At 49.9% G+C, this 19,160-nt stretch overlaps 1 protein-coding gene across 3 annotated transcripts; it reads right to left on the bottom strand.

Moving 5' to 3' along the window:
* Positions 1–4,809: 4,809 nt before the first annotated feature.
* On the bottom strand, positions 4,810–14,811 carry KLF11 (KLF transcription factor 11). 3 transcript variants are annotated; one of them, XM_031466557.2, is made up of 4 exons: positions 14,634–14,811; positions 12,711–12,980; positions 10,504–11,470; positions 4,810–7,444 (listed from the first exon to the last, which is right to left on the bottom strand). In XM_031466557.2, the coding sequence occupies exons 1-4, from the start codon at positions 14,673–14,675 to the stop codon at positions 7,374–7,376; spliced, it is 1,350 nt and encodes a 449-aa protein (XP_031322417.1). In that variant the 5' UTR covers positions 14,676–14,811; the 3' UTR covers positions 4,810–7,373. The 3 variants fall into 3 exon arrangements, with proteins under 3 accessions (XP_031322417.1, XP_031322416.1, XP_064350807.1); XM_031466556.2 differs by having other exon boundaries at positions 4,810–7,523; XM_064494737.1 differs by lacking the exon at positions 14,634–14,811 and adding an exon at positions 13,772–13,817 and having other exon boundaries at positions 4,810–7,523.
* Between the last annotated feature and the right edge of the window lie 4,349 nt (positions 14,812–19,160).

Genomic DNA, 19,160 nt, shown 5'->3' on the forward strand with positions numbered 1-19,160 from the left:
AGACTCCCTGTCCTCACCTGAGATCAGCTTTTCCAAGATACTCCCCTTTGATGTTCCAAAATCTCGAAGCCACATCTCGCTGGGCTGCCATTCTGGGCTGTGCTGAGATAGCACCTGTGGGTGGATGCCCCTGGGGAGTGTCGCTTCAACCCACGCTCACCTCCTGAGCCCCTGCTGCTGTGAATCCGGCCCCCTGCTAGATGCTGGTGTTTGTGTGGCAAGATCTGGTCTCCACCAGTGAGGACGTGCTGTTTCTAGTGGCAGAGGCATACTCGTAAAACACTCCAGAGAAGCTAAAGGCTGTCAAAGAAGTGTAGCCAGAAGTTCCATTGAAGATCTAACCTATGTGGAGTGGGGGTGGGGTTCTTTTTCTGGTCCAGCAATAATTAGGCAGGAGAAAAACCTTCTTGGTTGCGCTGGAGAGGGTAAATCACATTCGAGGCTCTGAAGGTCAGTGCTCTCCCCAGAACCAGACCTTGGATGCGGTGATATCTGGACCCCCTGGAAACAAATCAGACCTTAATAGGTGGGTGGCGCTCAGTTTTCTGCTGTGATGAAACACTTTAGTTTCCAGAGTTGGAAAGGAAAAGCTGCCTTTTCTGTGAGGTGTGGACCTGGGAAGGAACGGTGACATTTTCAGTCCTCAAGAGATGGATGACATCTGATGGATGCCACATAGAACTGGTGCCTGGGGGTGTGGTTTCGTGTGGCACTGGGCAGTCATTCCAAGATCCAGGCCGCCACCAAAATCAGGGGCCTGTGGGGTCTGCTGTCAGTGACACCATGTGGCAGCAAGAAACACACAGCAGGGGGTCGGCAGGTGCAAAGATCCCAGCTTGGGCTAAGCCAGAGAGGTTTAGGACAATTTGCAGGGAAGGGGAGAAACTGCAGAGGGAGGGGCTGACTTTCTTACTAATCTGGTGAGAAGATTTGAGTGAAAGATAAAAATAATAATGACCTTAGTAGCACAGGTTACAGAAACATTCCTTTTTGTTTTAAAGTTTATTCAACATCTACTTGAAGAGGGCTGGCTCCATGCCAGGCCGGTACCAGGCGGGCCCTGGGGGTTTAAAATAAATATGCGATGGGAATGAGAGCAGAGTGCGGTGGAACAGTTCTGCCCGCGCCTCTCCAGGAAGCCGTCGCCGCCACTGGGATTCCCGCGTCCTCGCTGCTCCTCGTCCTGGGAAAGCATGGGTGGCAGGGGCCGGGCTCCCTAGGGAGGCCCTGCCGCTTCTCCCTGAAGCTAGAGCAGGAGGAGTGAACCGGCCGGCCGGGTGAGTCCCGGGAGCCGCCTCGTCTGCGCAGTGGGCAAAGGAGCCTCTTCTTCCTCCGCCCCCGGGTGCTGGGAGGCCTCAAGGACAAACGGTGGGTGGAAACTGTGCGCCGGCTGAGCCCACGCGGATGAGAAGTGAGTGGGTCACACGGAAGGCGAACCCCGCGGGCCGTTGCAGGCACTGGGAGCCGGCGTGCGCTACTGCGCAGGAAGGGGGCGGGTCGGGGGCGGGGCAACCACAGGACTCTGAGCATTTTGTGTCTGGCAGCACCCCAGACACAAATGGGGACCCTGGCTTCGCGCCCCGCCCCATTTGCTGGCAGGGATTTTCCTTGCAGCCCCTACAGAGGTAGGATCCCCAGAGGCGTTTCCGGGGTTCCGTCGCCCGCCGGGGAACCGAGCTCAGCTGCGCCGTCTCGAGGCCGACTGCAGGCCTCCAGGCCCGCTGAGCAGACTCTTGCTTTGAGGGCCCGCGCAGCTGCCAAAGCCAAGGTCCGGGGTCTGTGGGGACCCGAGGTGTGTACATGGACATTCTAACCCCCGCGTGGCACTTCGGTAGGGGTGTCCCTCAGCAAAACCGCCTGAGTACCTCCTGTCATAGTTCTTTTAATTCCCACAGAGCCCTCTCCCCTGGGTTCCAGCGCCGAGGCAGGTGGGCATGGCGCCGGGACCCTGCACACCGAGCCCGAGGCACAGCCACTGCCCTAGCCCTGCGCGTGCTCCCTCAGCGCTTTCTCCGAGTAGCCTTATTCTCAAGAGCACGGATCTAATAACCATCTCGGGTCGCCCTTTGAGAAGTGATATAAATAATGACTCCTCAGCCCAGAATAAGGACACACGCCCCTGTGCACACAATTTGCCTTCGGTTTTCGGGTGTCCGCCTCCGTCCAGGCGCCCCCCTGTAGACCTCCAGGGTTCTCTGGGCTGTTCTCTCTTCCTTGGCACTCTGCCCCGTGACCCTTGCCACCCTGGCATTCGTGCACCCTCACTGCCATCTCCTCCACTAGGGGACTCGAGTCCCGCCTGAGTTCCTCCTCCCTGCATCACAACCTGGAAACTTCCTCAAGGCAGCAGACTGGGTTCACTACCCTTATTTCCTATCTCTCAGGGTCACTGTCTTTCATGACCCAAGGTCCAGTTCCTGGAAAACTCCTTTCATACATTTTGTCTGGTGGTTATTTTGAGAGTGAGATTATATTCAGTTCCTGTTACTCCATCTTGGGCAGAAGTGGAATTCATATTTTAATGTTTAAACTGCCACAGCTTGGCCAGTGGGAGTTCCTTTGAATGACCTCTTTACCATTTAGCACAGGCCCTGACACTCTTGAAGGCAGCCGGCAACACGAGAATACTCTAAGCCTGTTCTGTTATTTCTGTGCCCAAAGACAGCTACCCTTCAAGTAGATTTTTGTTCGAAAACAACTAAGGTTTTCTTCTACATACAAAATGAAAGTGCCAGGCTCTGAGATAGGATAGGCACATTACTCTATGTAATCCTCATTTCAGAAATGAGGAAACTAAAAGTAGAGTTCATTTCTCAGCAACACGTAGCTAAATGGAGTCGGATCTGCACCCAGTCCTGTCTCAGGCCAAATCCATACTACTTATCAAAGCTACCTGCCAGGAGTCTGGTAGACCTTCCCTGGGCCTTCCTCTCTGGACTCCTTCAAGACTAGAGGTTTTTAATTAACTTTTTTGTTTGTTTGTTTGTTTGTTGGAGGGAGGTAATTAGATTTATTTTTTTAATGGAAGTATTGGGGGTTGAACCCAGGACCTCATGCATGCGAAGCACACACTCTACCACTTGAGCTATACCTTCCCCCAAGATTAGAGGTTTTGATCACTACTAGTTACTTGCTTCATTTTATTGCACTCTATTGCAAGTCTGATCCACTTCCTAAAATGTAAGCTCACCCATAACAGGAATCATATCACATCCATCCATCCACCCACCCACCCATTTATATATATATAAAATATATAATATGTACAGAATGGAATACTAATCAGCCATAAAAAAGAATAAAATAATGCCATTTGCAGCAACGTGGACCTGGAGATTGTCATTCTAAGTGAAGTAAGCCAGAAAGAGAAAGAAAAATGTCATATGATATCACTTATATGTGGAGTCTAAAACAAAGGACACAAATGAACTTCTTAAACAAACAAAGAAAAGAACATGCTGAGAAGAAACCTGTTTGCAGAGCCAGCTCAGGACAATCCTGGGACCCACTAGACTTCCTAGGGAGTGGTGAGAGACCTTTGGGAACAAGCCTCCCTAACTTAGAGTGGACTGAGCGGGTCTCATCCCACTAGGGTATGGTGTCCCTGGTGCCTGGACTTCCTCCCAGGATGGGGCCCAGGTGTAAGGTACATGTCTCAAGTCCCTCATTTTAAGAGTCCCTAAACAAAAGAAGCAAGTTGAAATTAAAACAACAGTGGCTATTACAGCCAGAAAGTAGAACCTTGGGGACACAGAGGACAGCAGGTAAAGTCACAAAGCTGAGGGTAACAAGCATGTGGCCACCACCCAGAAGCAAAGGGATTTGGAATTGGAGAGACTTTTCTAGGTGGAGTGCTAAATGCAAAGCCTGTTGTGATCCTTTACCCCCCACACAATTGTGCACACACATGCACACCCATGACCAGGACTAGTGTGGTCTATGGAATCACATTCCAGGATGAGTGGTTTTGGAAGGCAGTGAGTCAACAGGACTGTGACATTGGATCTGGAGTGAGAAAGGAGCCCAGGATGACGCCAAGATTTTGCACTGGAACAGCTAAAAGGATGGCCTTGCTGTTCTTTTCAAAGACAATGGGGTCAGCTGTGGGAAAAGCAAGCGTGGGCAAGAAGATGAGGAGCTTGGGCAAAGTCTGGGACACTGAATAGATGGGTGTCAAGCAGACAGATGGAAACAGGAATCTGAAGCCCAGGTGAGAAGAGCGAAGGAGACACATGCATGCAGGTAGAGATGTGATTCTTATCTAAGTCACAAGGGTGGAAAAGATCACCCAGGTTGTGAGGGCAGTAGGAGAGGAGTCAGGGAGAGGAGGGGGACCAGCAAAGGAGCAGGGAGGTAGGAGAGCAGGAGAGTGTGGCCCTGTCGTGCTGCTGGACAGACCCAATGAGGACTGAGGACCGAGGACCGAGCCCATGGAAGTGCCTAGGCTCCAACAGCTGCAGGGGCTCGTCTAGTGGGGTGTGGACACACAGCCCCAGCCAGAGTGGGTTCCAGAGAGGACATACTCCAGGAGCAGGAGTGAAGACCGCGGCTCCGGGACGTACTTTTAGAGCCTGGGCTGGGAGCAGGGGAAGGGGATGCCTCCCAGTCCACCTCCCGGCACAGGAAGATTATGAGGATGAGGGTCACGGGTCACAGCACCCACGGTCCTGTTCTGCCAAGACCAGTCCCAACATCAGAGCGGCCAACACAGAAGCAGACTCTTCACACACTTCTTTCAGAAAGAACCCTCCAAAGAATCTTAAGGGCATCCTGAAAGCAGAACAGAACCCCAGAAACCAAAGAGGAAGGTCAGGTTGGGCCAATATACAATTTTATAGATTTTTCTGAAAAGCCACTGGGTATACTGTAGTGCAGGTACATGACACAGGATACAGTCTGGTTTGCAAATCAAAAATGTTTTATATGATTCAAAGAAAAAAGTTACATCGCACATATTCATTTAAATAAGTCAAAGTCTGTTGTTACATAAAACATAATTCTGAAACACTTAAAATTTTATTACTGAAACTACTTAGAAGGCTCAAAGTCAAAAGAGATCAAGCAGAATTGCTCAGGCAGTAAAGTGCACTGGGGAAGTGCCCTCTTCTGACAGCCGGGCTGCAGCGGAGGGACTCCACACTGAACACACACCACAGGCGCTGGTTCTCCGATTGCATTTTTCAGATGAAGCTGTTTCCCAACTTACAGTTTTTCAATCGACAAACAGAGGGCCGAAAACTGTTGTTTACAGAAGGTACTTTGAAATCTCATCAGGAAATGGAAGTATAAATCAAAACTTTAAAAAACACATCTATTGTTTGGAAACTAACTACATTGCTCAGAGAATGAAGTTCAGTGTGACAAGCAACCAAATACTCAAAGACGTTGTGTTATCCACCAGAACATTAGTAGGATTAACGTTATTTTGTATAACTAAGAGAAATATCCAATTTAATGCCATTTACAGCATACACACAGAAATGTTTATGCTGATTTAAGATACAAGTAGTGGGAGGAAGGACTGGGTGGTGGGGAAACACAAACTATGTACATTTAATTACAGTTCTTTTGTAACTGTAGTATGTCTCATGACCAGGAGGAATACTCAACTACAGAAGTGTCCAAAGACATGGAAGCCTCCTAAACACACAGCCTGTCACTTAGCGGCTGATACTAGAGGGTAATTTAAAGGGTGTGGAGTAACATACAGTGAATGACCAGGAGAGCATTCTCAGACTAAAGGAAGGCCTGAACACAAAACCTAATTATATTTATTCAGTATTTCACCTTACCATCGTTTTAATAAAGGTAAATGCCAATAACTAAGAGCCAAAGACAGAATCTAAATACATATGGCACAACAAAAACCATCTGCAGGCTCCAAGAGCAGAGCAACATCCCCACATCCCTTACATGTGTTCTGTTGCTGGATTCCCAACACTGCCCAACAAAAGCAAGCTCGTGGCCTTCCGGACCCGGGGCGCAGTCTCTGTAACGCTCAGACCTGTGCTCACACAGCTTCACAGTGACGCCCATGGTCTGCTTTCTAGGCAGACTGCAAAACACCCCACTCCCAAGTAATTCTCCATTTGATCAAAACAATTTCCTTCAAATAAAATGAATGAAAGGACAGCTGGGCAGTATTACTGCCATTTAGCGTAGCTTGCATTTCCCATAGTTCTTAATACTTAATAAAGAAATCAGAACACTGGAGCTGCACCATCTGCACGTGCCCCCACCTCAGATAAGCTGTACTTTGGTGGGAAGTCCCTCCAAATACTAAGGACGTTTCCTTTTTCTCTAGGAAGTTACTTTACCCACAAAATACTTGGATAAGGCCACAGCAAAAGAAGTCAAACTGACAACTAACAAAGCAGCTGAGTTTGAGTGCATACATCACCTTTTTTGGTGTTTGAGGTACAAATGAGACTGTGAACGGTGTGCTCTCGGCAGAGCAGACACTCAGATCCTACAGCAGCTCTCTGCTCATCGGGTACCTATTGAGTATTTTAAGTTATCCTCTGGGGTACATTCCTCACAAGTCACACCACAGACACAGGTGACTAAGTTCTACTTAACCAAAATTTAAATCCTTGGGCTACAGCCTTAAAGGAACGGTTGCTTGGTATTTCTCTTGAAAATGTTATGAAGAAGCCAACTATAAAGTTTTTTTTCCTCCCCCATTTATTTAAGAGGCCCCTGCTCAACCAGTTCTGATTCTAGAAAATTCTTAGATCTAAAAGGCCTAATTACAAAGTTGTAAATTTTTTTGGCTAAATAATATTCCAACTTTTGTACTAAAAGTAAGGGTATAATTAAAATGTTAAATACTGAAAAGACTGTAAAATCATCTATCTAGAAATTAGTGATTTGAGCACCAATAAAAATATTTTTATAAAAAACAGTATAAAAATTAGTACCCTGTCGCGTTTCTACAAAACATGAATAGAAAGGTTGTAAAAATCCCAATTTTGTAAGATTTATTGCCGAAATGTTTGTTTGAATGCTGGTGACTTAGATTATCAAATTTTCTTCCATTTCCTTAAAAGAACTTCTGAAACTGCAAAAGATACTGAACAGGGTCCCAACCAAGAAAACAAGTCAACATGCCTTCATCAGAACCAGCTCTCTACCTTCCCCTAGCCCTCAAGACTTTTTTTTTTTTTTGGAGAGAAAATCATCAGTTCCATTCCTGAAAGCAGGCTTTTACAAATTTCCATCCGCAATTCCCTGGCGGACCCGTCACGCAGACGCTGGCATGCGCACCAGCAGGCTCCCAGGCTTCTCCGCTGAAGCAATTCTGTTGAGTTTGCCGACCTCCGCCTGCCAGCCAGGGATCTTCTTGGTTGTCATGTGGCGCCGGGCATGCTTTGTCAGGTGGTCGCTGCGCATGAAACGCCGATCACACACTGGGCACACAAACTTCTTCTCCCCAGTGTGAGTTCTGCGGTGGCGAGAGAGTTCATCTGAGCGAGCAAATTTTTTATCACAGCCATCCCAGCTACAGCTGAAAGGCTTCTCTCCTAAGAGATGAGAAAACACATACTAGAGAAAATATAAATAAATGCTCAGCAGGTTGATTTATGTCATTTAAAAATTTTGGTCTTCAAGACCTAAGGAAAAAGTAATATCCTACTATTCTGGAATCAGGTTATCTGGAAGTCAAGTAATTGTCCAAGATGCATTTCTTCCTGCCACTCCCAAGATGTAGTATGTCAGGGCTCAACAATGTCAAATTCATCTAGTTATTCCAAAGATTTTTTAAATAAAGGTAAGTCTTCAACAGTTAACTGGAGGAAGAGTCTTAAAAGGAATAATTCCTTCCCTCTCAGGAAGCTGCACATCTAAAAACAAATCCCTCCCAGGACCTACAAGACTTCTCAGAATCATTAATGCCATCTTCATATTTGTTATTACACTGACAAAGAGGTTAACTACAAAATGAATTAGAATTCTAATAACCACCTTCTTGTAGTTACAAGCCTCAAGTGTCTCCGTTCAAAGTTTCAGCACACTTGGAAGGTGTCTCATACTGTCTTCCTGGAGGTGAGCGAGGGAGCCCTTGTCCGCAGGTAACAGTGTGGCCCTTCCCCTGAGTCCTCCCGGGCCTTTCCAGCCAGCAGGAGTGCTCCCTTTCCTAGAAGTCCCTATCTTGACCAGGTTGTGACAATCACACACTGCTGTGCAACCTCATAAATGGATGTGTTCAACGCTGTTACAGGCTGTTACGTGACCTACCTTCCTGAAGATTTATGACTTGCCTAGTTCATCCATCTCTGTACAGTTTAGCTCCCAGCACAGCACTTTGTATGACAGGTGGCGAATAAATGGTTTTGAATGAATGATGATGAGACATCAGTTAAATATATCATGTTTTTCAAAGTTGAATTAGCAGGAAAATTCAGCATCACAATGGTTTTTTATGAACGATTCTAAGAAAAAAGGCCTGAACTTCATGGACTTTCAAAGATCTCATGCTATAAGCATAAGGTTACCTGTTTTCAGGAAACCACCACCACTGCTGTCAGCATACTGGATGGCCAGAGGGTGGACAGAGAATAACCACCCTTTGGCATAGGATTTATAAAAACATGAGCCTTTGCTCACTCTACCTTATACTAATTTTAAAAATTTTCAGCTTAGAATGAAAAACTATCTTATCTAAGGTAAACTCACCCAAGGTTTCTATATCTTATGAAAACTCCAATTTAGTGTTTACAAAATGTCACAAGAAGTTGATTCTTCAGAACTTTTATGGTTACTTAAGTATACTGGGAAACCTGAAGCCCTATTTTGTGCCACCCTGCCAGTATTTCTACCAAGGGAAACTGACTGAATAAACAGTAATACCTCATTCCATTGCCTCCCCAAATGTATAATCTGTGTTTGGATGTGATCTGAAGTTCACCTCGGTAGTCTCTGAAGAGTTTGCCAAGTCAATGAGCCCTTCAGAGGTGCCCGTTCACGCCAATACAGCCATGACAGCTACCCTGTAGTACCAATGACCAATCATCATTTACTAGTGCCAGGCTCTTAGGTCAGACACCAAGAATTTATATCCAGTGAGATCAGACAAGTATATAAGTAACTAAAAAAAACAGAGGGAGAATGTGGTGAGAAACGTAACAAACCCCTAGGGTCAAATAAGGAAGGAGAGATCAGAAAATACTTCTAAGAGAGGCCCTTAAATGGTTTTTAGTAAATAAGAGATAGTCAGAGAGCAGAGAGTGAAGGGGAGAGATGTGGACGTGGAGAGCAAAGGTAAAGGCAGAGAAGCAAGTTCTTCACCGGCCAGGCCTTGGGCCTCATCCCTGAAGCAGACAGCCCACTCCGTAGCGTGGAGGGCAGCAGAGCGCCTTTTGTTCAGCCTACGTTCCAGACCCTGCTTCATTCCGCAAGTGGAAGCTGCCACAACAGCATTTTAATACGCTCATTAGAACCACTCTACCTCAAATGCATTTTGGAGTAAAGTACCACAACGACTCCCTCCAGTTCAGCCTTTCCCAAACGGCTGACAACATTCCCTGTTGTCCCGCAGGCCATCAGCAGACATTCTGGTGAAAAGGGTTCCACGATGGAGAGAGTTTACGAACCACGTCTTTACCGCGGAACCCGCGACCTGTTGCTGTGCTTGTGTGTGCATATGTGCGTGAACCTTTCGAAGGTGAGCTTAACAAGCAGACTATTTAACTACAGGACTTTTGAAAACAAAACAAAATGCCTGACACTAACTCAAAGAACAAGAGAGCTACAGAACACCTGAGACACTCTGCCCCAAGCAACTAAAGCAGAAGTTCTATCTACCAGGCCACCTCACCTCCGTTAAACATGGTAGCCACCAGCCCCTTGTAGCTGTACAAATGCAAACTTAATGAAAATGTAAAATTTAGCTCCTCAGACACACTGTTCACACTTCAAGTGTGTGTGGCTAGTGGCTACCCTCTTACTGGACAGATAGAGAGCATTTCCATCACTACAGAAAATTCTAGGAAGCCAATGAGGTAACAAAGAGATCACTAAGTCACTACAGTTACTTTCTTTTGTGACTTCTCAATTAGACACTATCCATTCCCAAAAGTAAAAAATATTCCTTTAAAGTGCAAACAGTCTAGAATTCAAACTTCTCCATACTTTAGAAAGCTCTTTCCCTATAGTAAAACTAAGTAAATCACCTTGATGTTTATCCAACGTGAACGCACATTTTCTAAAATGCAAATAAAAAATGAGACGTCTACTGCAGTAAGAGGCAACGAGAGCCTCCCTCTAAAGCCCATCAAGGATCACAGTCACAGAGCTGTACTATGTTTATCTACTGGGCTGAGCAGATGGATGGCATGTTCTAGGAAAACCACTGATGGCTGTACTAATGTTAACCCCAAGACTATGAAAGCTTTTCAGAATCAAAGAAAAAAGGCTGCCTTCTCCAGTGGTCCTCATGCCTTGATCCCAAAGGCGGCTTGACGTGTGTTTCCTTCCCAATGCCCGACCTGCCTCAGGACTCACCTGTGTGCGTGCGGAGATGAGCCTTGAGGTGGGAACTTTTGAAGTAGGTTTTCCGGCAGCCTGGGAAGTTGCAAACATAGTTCCTCCTTCGGGAAAAGTCTACCTGAGGGGCACAGTTTTGACTGGATGCAATGAACACTGGAGCAGGGGCAAGGGGCAAGAACTTGTTATTTCCAACAGCCATTACACTCGATGAACACGTGGCAGGCTGGGGGAGGGCCCCCTGGGGCAGAACCAGCATCACAGTTCCCTGAGGCACAGATGGTCCCACAAACACAGGCTGGGGCACTGGAGCAGCGTGGGGTAGGATGGGTTTGACAGTCCCTGCAGACACTTGGGGGGGTGGCTTCAAAAAAGCTGGTAACATGCCACTTTGTCCAGTCACAGGGATCATTTGGCAAAGGACAGGGGGACTAGGAATGGGGACAGAAATCAGAGGGGTGGCTTTCCTTGGCAAGTCATTTTCATAATTCTTTGGTGAGCAGGACTGAATTGCAACAGGCCACCCTACCTCCTGCTGGCCTTTATCAGCAGGGATCAGGCCACCAGACTTGTATGAGCAAGGCTGACAAGACACTGAGTTAACTTTGAGCAAACTGTCTGTGAGGTGTGTGTCCTGCAAAGCTTCAGTACATCTTGGAATCTGTGCTTCTACTTCTCTGTTGGCTGAAAGTTGGTGTTCTTGAGTCTGGGTGGTAGGAACGTGGGCAGGAGAAGGACTCCCCCCAGTGTGGCAAATGACACTTGTCACCATGGCCCTGCAGTGAGAGCTGGCAGCTGGCTCCAGCAGCTCTGGCTTCATACCAGGCAGGCCCCTCTCTGCCCTCCTGCTCAGCACTCTGGCTGCCCCAGTAGAGGCTGGGGGGATGGCCACGACCATGGGTGCTTTGGAATCAGTTACTTGGGAAGGAACAAGTGTTCCTGTCGACGGCTCCACGAGGTCAGGACTCTGAGGAGGAGTCATGCACTTAAAAAAAAAAAAAAAGTACTATGTGAAAAGGTTGTTTTGGTTAAATTTTAAGGAACTTACTTTGATCATGTTGCCCCCAAAGGCTTCACAAAGAAGTATCTAGAAAAGGCTGTTTGAAGTCTGCTCACAAGAGCAACCAGTGGCTGTAAAGGAGGCATGAGGTACTTTATTTTCTTGCTTTCTCCCTTCTTCCCAGCCTCTCCCAAACCGACCCATTTGCTCAGTCATAAGGATGTCAGTGCTGTTCCTGGGCTTGCACAGCTACTGAAAGGAGCAATTTCAACTATTAGGATGACAAATGAGAAAACAAATTCATATTAAAAATGAGAGCTCTACACAATAATTTTAGAGTCTCAAAAACTTTTTAAAATTTAACACATACTTACCCAATCACACACATCCAGTTCCTACTGGATGCAAGATAAAATCTATCAGAATGATCCCCGAAAGGCCATGCTCTAACCAGGGGTTCTACCTAAACCAAGCCTCTCTTTGCACCCCACCCCCAGCAACTCTCACTTACTTTGGGCCTCCCCACGGAAGAGCCCAATGCAAAGAAACTCTGAGAGGTGCTCCCGGCAGCCAGGATTACTACTTGGACAACCCTCTCCACTGCCCACAAGTCCCTTCTCATCCCTCTCCAAGTCAGTTTTCCAAACTCTCCTTCCAGTGCAAGCTTCCAGCCCAGGACAATTAGATTATAGCTTTCAGTTTAGTTAACAATTTACAGCTTTCAACTTCTCCAAGCTGAGAAGCAATTTCTCCCAGTAACTTCATAGCTGTAGCAAGTTAAGAAAACAAAAACAAAAAACAGTGCTTGACTGCACCAAACTCACACAAGAAAGAAGTTGGCCACCACAGGGAGGCAGAGAGGCCAGGATTTCAACCCAGCTAATGAAGGCTGTCAGGTGCCAAAGCATAGGCCTTCTCCAGCTGCTACCCACAGATTTGATCCTGGACTGGGGTACCTAAGCCCTCACCATAAGCTCCCCAGGGAAATGAGTATATTTTGCTTTCTGGAATCAATCTGTAAGTTTCAGCCTATGGATATTTTAATCCTGTGGCTGCATCTATCAATGGGAAAGCACATTTTCAAGACATGTTTTCATCCTTAGGACCCACACAGGGGAGAGTATGAACCTGCTTGCCAGCATCCCAGGGAATCCACCCAGGAATTCTTCAGCACATTTATTGAAGGTACTCTAGCACAAAACCCACTCCTCTCCCCACCCCTTACCAAAGTTGACAAGGAATGGAAGTCCTTTGGTAGCTCAGGTGCAGCTGCGTCTATGTGCACAGTGGTGGTGACATCCCCAGAGTCAGAGACGGGTGTGAGGGGTCTTATCTTTAACAGGTCCCCTTTCTGGGCTCTCTGACCCCAGGAACTCATGCAAACAAGAGCCTCGACAGCTTCCATGTCGTTCTGCTCCAAGATGCTGCATGTAGACCTCTCACTGTCATGCCGCTTCCTCTCCAGGATTGACTCACATATGTCCATGATGTCAACCTAAAGGAGACACAACACAGCAGCTTCTCAGCCCCGGGAAACAGACAAGGAACCCTGATGGGCACGCGGGCACACACACCAGCAGCCTGCCCCGCGCACGCCCGCACTGCCCGCCTCCAGCCGCACGCGCACGCGCTCTGGCTTCTAGGGAAGGAAGCCTGCGGAGCACGGAGGTCCACTTGGCTCTGAAGCCAGCTTTCTGTGGAGGGAAGGAGTTGGGATGCAGTCGGCCGGCCAGCAGCTTCCACAGAAAACTGATTCGTAACAAAGGTTATCAAGTTTATGTTTGTCTTCGGGAAATGATTAATAAGACTTATTTCTTGAGGCGTGAACCAAACTGGCTAGTGCCAAACGGGCCCCGGGGAGGAGGAACGATACTGATGGCTCAGGCTGAGGTTGGGCGAGATGAGAGAGCGGCCCTTCAGAGTCGTGAAGCCACCGGAGTGTCCCTCAAGATGCATTTGCGGGAACTCTGGAGCATCCATATCAGTCAGGGCATCCCTCAGCAGAGCTCCAGGAGGGAGAGCCCGCGCTGGTTCAGCCCCGGTCCCCACACCCAGGAGCACCAAGTCAGTCAAGGCCACCAGGACAGCACGGGGAGAGGAAGAAACTGTTAAGATCTCGCCACAAGTCCTGGACCCGAGGGCTTCCCGGCGCAGTACCCTTGTCTCTTCTTAAGCGCGAGGGGGATGGGACGCGACTAGAACTAACTGATCTCTTTCCAGAGAAACTTTACATCTATGAAGATACATACTTCCACTCAGTTTGCTTAAGCATCCAACCTGACTTACCCCGGTTACCCCCAGGGCACACAGGTAAGGCCACCGCCTTTACAAATGCCACTCTGGCCCCGCTTCTGCCCGCAGCCCGGCCTCGAAAAGAACTGTTAAGTCACAGACATGGGCTGCCGCCTGCTCCACCCCCACAGCGGGGGAGGGACGCGGCGGCGCGGGGCTCCCAGTCCTTTCGGCCCCTCAGCCGTCCAGTGGCTCGACAACCAGGAACCAGGTCCCAGGTCCCAGGTCCAGCCAGCGAACTTCCCGCCGCTCTCAGGCCCGTACTGGAGCCAGCCGGGTGGAGGCGTCCCATTCCGCCCACCGCGTGCAGTCTTCCCGCCAGCTTTTGCCCCGCCCCGCGTTCCCGCTAGCTTTTGCTCCGCCCCTCGCCCCGCCCCCGCGCTGCGTTCCCACAGCCCTCTCCACGCCCTTCACCTTCCCGCCAGCTTTTGCCCCACCCCCTAGCTCTCCGCTGACGCGCGCCGTGTTCCCAGTCCTTGCCCCTCCGCCTTTGCCCCGCCCCCGCCGCCCGCGTGCCGCGTTCCCGCCAGCCGCGCCCCGCCCAATGGCCGCCTCCGCACAGGGCCTGGTGACGTCATGGCTGGAAATAACCCCGCACCTGGAGCCCGCGGGGCGGGGCCGCTGCGGGAACGCCAGACAAAGCTGCGCGTAGGGCGGTGCGAGGCACACGCCCCCTCCCCGCCCCTCCCAGCGCGGCCTCACGCAACCACCGCCCCTCTCGGCTCCCGAACCCGCCTGGGTTCCTAACGGTGCGGGTGCGGCGAGGCCTCGCGCGCTGCCTCTCTCCTCCGCACCCTGGGTCCGCACAGGCGGCGCGTCTCCGCCTCTCCCCTCGCTCCGATAGGCGGCCACTCACCGCGCGCGCGTCGCCCGGGCCCGCGGAGCCTGGCGTGTGCATGGTGCCTGCGGCCCGGAGGCAACAAAGCCGCCACGGGCGGGAGCTTAGTGCACGGCAGCTGCCGCACGTGCGCGGCGGGCGGCGGAGACCCGGAGCTCGAGCGGCCGGCGCGCGCCTCCGCCCGCGCGGCTCTGCCCCGGCGCGGCCCTCGCGGCGCGGGAGGGGCGGGGCGGCTGTGGAGGGAGCGGCCGCAGGGGCGGGGCGCAGAGGCAAACCAAAATACACCGCGCCCCGCCGGGGCGGGTCTGGGCGGCCACCAGCCAATCCGCGACAGGCCTGGGCGCCCCCGGCCAATGGGCGCCGCGGAGAGCCGCGTGATCAGAGCCTGGCCGCGGCGTGATCGGGCAGGGCGGGATGCGGCACGTGTTTTGGTAGCGGCGAGGGGGCGGAGCCTGAGGCCCTGGAAAGTAGGGGAAAGGTCCCGGCGGCGGCAGCGGCTCGGCGGCGGCTACTGCAGCGGCTGCTGCAGCGGGAGCGGTTGGGTGGAGGGACCGTGCAGATGCGTCCGGGGAAGTCCCCAAGTCTACTGGACTGGCTGGGGAGGGGGGCTGCGCTTTAAAGGGCCACCACCTGCTGCTTGCCGGAGTGCAGGTCCCCAGGGAGTGAATCTGTCCAGTAGAGGCGGCTCACCTGGAAGTCTCAACCCTGATTCTGCTTTCTTGTTTAATCTACCATCGCTCTTAGGAGAGCATCCCTGATCTGGAAGACTTTTGAAAGCTGGCTAGCCCCAGGTGACATTCCTGCATCCGCTCCTTCCTCCAGGCACTTAGAGCCGGAGCTTTTCGGCCTGAGTCTGCCACTGACGGCCCCCTCCAGGCAGCTCTGGGCTGCAGTTTCCCCACAATTCGGTGGGGATGGAGGGTTAGGGGCAAAACAAGTGACCACCTGAAAAGCACCTGGTGAAACCTGCCCATTTTTTAGGCCAGGTGTAAGTGTCACCCTCTCTGGGAAGTCCTCAGGCCTGAATGAGAGAGATGTCCAGGGCAACTTACCCCTGCCCTTTGGCTGCCTGTGTCTCTGGGTGTGGTTTATGCATTTCTGCAGCTCTAAGTTCTTGAAGAGCAGCCTGTGTTTATTTGTACCCACACAGCCTGCAGTGCGGCTTGGCGCAGCCTTTCATCCACCCACGTGGCCCACATTTGCTGAGCTTAGATATGGGTTGGCATAGAACAAGGTGCAGAGGCCACAGTGAGGAATCCTCGGCCCTAGAAGCTAGGGGCAGGTGAGAGTAGAGGATCCCCGCGCTGTGGGGACTGTGCTCTGAGCAAGAGAACAGGCAAGGAAACAGGCCATGAAAGCACCAGGCCCTCCACGTTCATACTGACAGGGAAGCAGGTGGGGCCCAGGGCTCTGGCCAGCTTCTTCCTCACCAGCCTTCTCTGCTTGGACAGAGGGAGCATAAGCTGACCTCCAGCTTCTTTCCATTTCATCTAACTCACATCCTTCCCAACACCTTTCAAAGCCTGTAACTTTTGTTTCGTTAGTTATTTGTTAATTGTCTCCCCACCAGAAGGAACCTTCCCAAGGTTAGAGACCTTGCCTAATTCACTGTGAAACCCCAGTGCCTGGTTCACTGCAGCCACATGGTAACCAGTGGTTGAATAAGTGAATGAAGACCAACTCCTAACTGCCCTCCCCATTTGGACATTCTGCAGACACCTGTAATTCAGTGTCCTTGAAGCTGAACTTCCATTCTACCCAAATATGAATTTTCCGCAAAATTCGGGAAGGGTACCACCAGATACCCTTTTCCTTCATCCAGAAATCTAAGAGTCACCTTTGGCCCTTCCCTCCTGCCCTTGCCTCCCTTTGTCAATGACTTAGTGCTCTTTGTCTTCCTAAATCTCTCTCAGACTATTCACTTCTCTCCATCACCCACTCTTGCTCTGGTCCAAGCCAATGTCTTCTCTCACCTGAATTATTTTGCTGCCTCCCAATGGGTCTGCTTACCTCTAGCTTCATCACCTGCACAGTGCCCCTCAGCTCACTGCCAGAATCATCTTCTAGAGGTAGGGACGGTACCAAAGCTGTACTCAAACCCTCAGTTTGGAATCCGAACAGCCACAGACTGAAACTTACTCCTTAGGCAGGAATGCACGGCTCTGCAGAACCAGCCCCCAGCCAGCACTTCTTGCATCATTCCAACCAGTTCCCCAAATCCCTTTCCCTTCTAATGCTGTTATCCCAGTGCAAAACCCTGTGCCCCCCAACATCATGTCAGAGTCACCATCTTTTGCTTTGTATGTGATGTTTCTTCTGTCTGGAACACCCCAACCCTTCTCCACTTTTACTCTGTAAGACTGCATTGTGACTTCTCAGTAAAGCCCTTCCTGACCCCCAAACAGCAGGACACTCAGCAGAATGCTTGGTGCAGGTCTTTGGAGTTAGACCTGGATCCAAATCCCAGCTCTGCCAGTGTAATCAACCCACATGACCAGCCGTGTCTGTGGAGTAGGAGGTGGCAGCAACTCTCCAGGAGTCTGGAGCACAAGCTTCTCTCTCCTCTGGCTCAGTTTCTTCTCCCTGGACAGCACCTGGAAACTTGGGCAGCAGGCTAGCTCCAGGTTCTCCAGGCATAAGGTCCTCTCCTTCCTACTTCTAGTCCATGTGACAGACAGACAGACAGACATGTAAGTCTTTGCTTATGCTGGTTCCTCCTCCCTTGTCCCCCACCTCTACCCAGATACCACCTCTCCATGCAGCCTTTCTTCACACACGCACACACCAGGTGGTTGCTGCCATAGCCAGATACTGGACCTGCCTATAGTCATTGGGATATTGACATGTTTATAAATTGGAGTCAGTTACAAGTCATTTATTCAGAGATATCACGGAGGCCCTCATCGGCACCAGGCCCCACAGACCCTCAGGCCAAGTGCGGTCCAGCAGGCACACTGGACATGGACCCAGAGAACTGTATAAAGTAGAGCATAATGCCACCAGCTAAACTGCCACCACTTTCTCGTGGGTCCTGCCAGAGAGTCTGTGTATATGCAAAAATACTTATATGCAAAGGATCGTGATCTGTGCACCTTCTGAATCTTTCTTGCTGATTTCACGACACATCTTGGAGGCTACTGCACATCAGTACACAAAGATCAGCCTCGCTCTCTGTTGTAGTTAAATACTATTACGTTATATGAACATGCCATACTTGAACCACTCCTGCCTAAATCACCTCTGTTTCTTCTATTTCCAGTTTGCAGGACATCCTGTCCGTGCATCATGTGCCCACGTGCAAGGTTAACTACAGAATCACCTCCTAAAATTGGAATTGCTGGGTTGACTGCTCTTACATTTCTTTTTCCCTTTTGGTAAATTTTATTGAAATATAGCCTAGATACAGGAAAGTACAAAACCTTAGGTGTACAACTCAGTGAATTTTCATAAGGTAAACACACTTGTGTTACTGAGATCAAGAAACAGAATATTAGCAGAATTCTAAAAGCCCCCTGCCTGACCCTGCCCAGGATGGTCCCTATCATGACTTCTGACACCACAAGATACTTTCGCATGTCCTGAAACCTGTACAAAGAGAATCATGTAGTTTATCTCTTTGGGGACTGCCATGTACTTGCATGTAGTTCGAGATCATTTATTCTCGTTGCTGTGAAATACAGCACCATGCACTGGCCCATTCTTGTGTCCATGGACATCAGGGTTATCTCCAGTCTGGGGCTGTTATGAATAAAATTGCTATGAAAATTCTGATATGTGGCCATGTGCATTTTTTTGTTTAGGAAAATTGTCAAAGTGCCCTCCAAACATGCTTTTGTGTCTCTGTACGCCATCAACAATCAACCTTAAAGCCAGTCCCCTCTTTCTCCACTGGTGCTCGATCTTCTTGAATTTTTGACCTCAGCCAAGCTAAGTGGAAAAAATGAGCACTCATCACATAAGATTGCATTTCTTTGATGGAATTTACCTGAGAGTTTTGCTTGTATTTAAAAGCCGTCATGATTTCTGTTTATGTGAACTCTGAAAGAATTTTAAATGACACTACAGAAACTTGACTGTGTTCGTATGCTGAAGGGAAGGGCACGGTGGAGAAAAGTGAGTGAAGCAGAAGAGAGATGGAAGGGCTGACAGTGGCGGAGTGAGGTTGGGGGGTGTGTGCTGGGGGAGGGCTGGGGGAGCACGGAACAGGGAAGCGGGCCATGCGCATGACGAAGGAGCCAGGAATGTTCTGGGATGGAGCGAGAGATGGCCAGGGTGTTTATGTGTGATCTACCTTCTAAGTGATGTGGGAGCCATCTGCTGGGGAAGGGGTGTTGGGGAGATGGGACCAGTTTGGAACAGACTTGGAGAAATGTGTTACAGGTCCACCCAGGGAAAGTGACGATGGTTTCCCACTGGACTGAGGACCAGGTTAGGATGTCAGAGTGACCCTGGACAGGGAACTGGGTTGGTGTCCTAGCTCCTAGTATTAAAGTGCTGGGCACCTGTGCATCTTTGTCATCTTTGAGCCTCAGTTTCTGACCTGCA

The sequence above is a fragment of the Camelus dromedarius genome, chromosome 15, assembly GCF_036321535.1.
Source record: "Camelus dromedarius isolate mCamDro1 chromosome 15, mCamDro1.pat, whole genome shotgun sequence".
Taxonomy (NCBI): Eukaryota; Metazoa; Chordata; class Mammalia; order Artiodactyla; family Camelidae; genus Camelus; species Camelus dromedarius.

Coding starts and splice junctions, on each gene's coding strand:
- KLF11 (XM_031466556.2), bottom strand. CDS start 14,675: ATGCACACGCCAGGCTCCGCGGGCCCGGGCGACGCGCGCGCG. Junction 11,471..12,710: donor TCCATTCCTTGTCAACTTTG/GTAAGGGGTGGG, acceptor TTTTTTTTTAAG/TGCATGACTCCTCCTCAGAG. Junction 7,524..10,503: donor TCATCTCCGCACGCACACAG/GTGAGTCCTGAG, acceptor CTCATCTCTTAG/GAGAGAAGCCTTTCAGCTGT.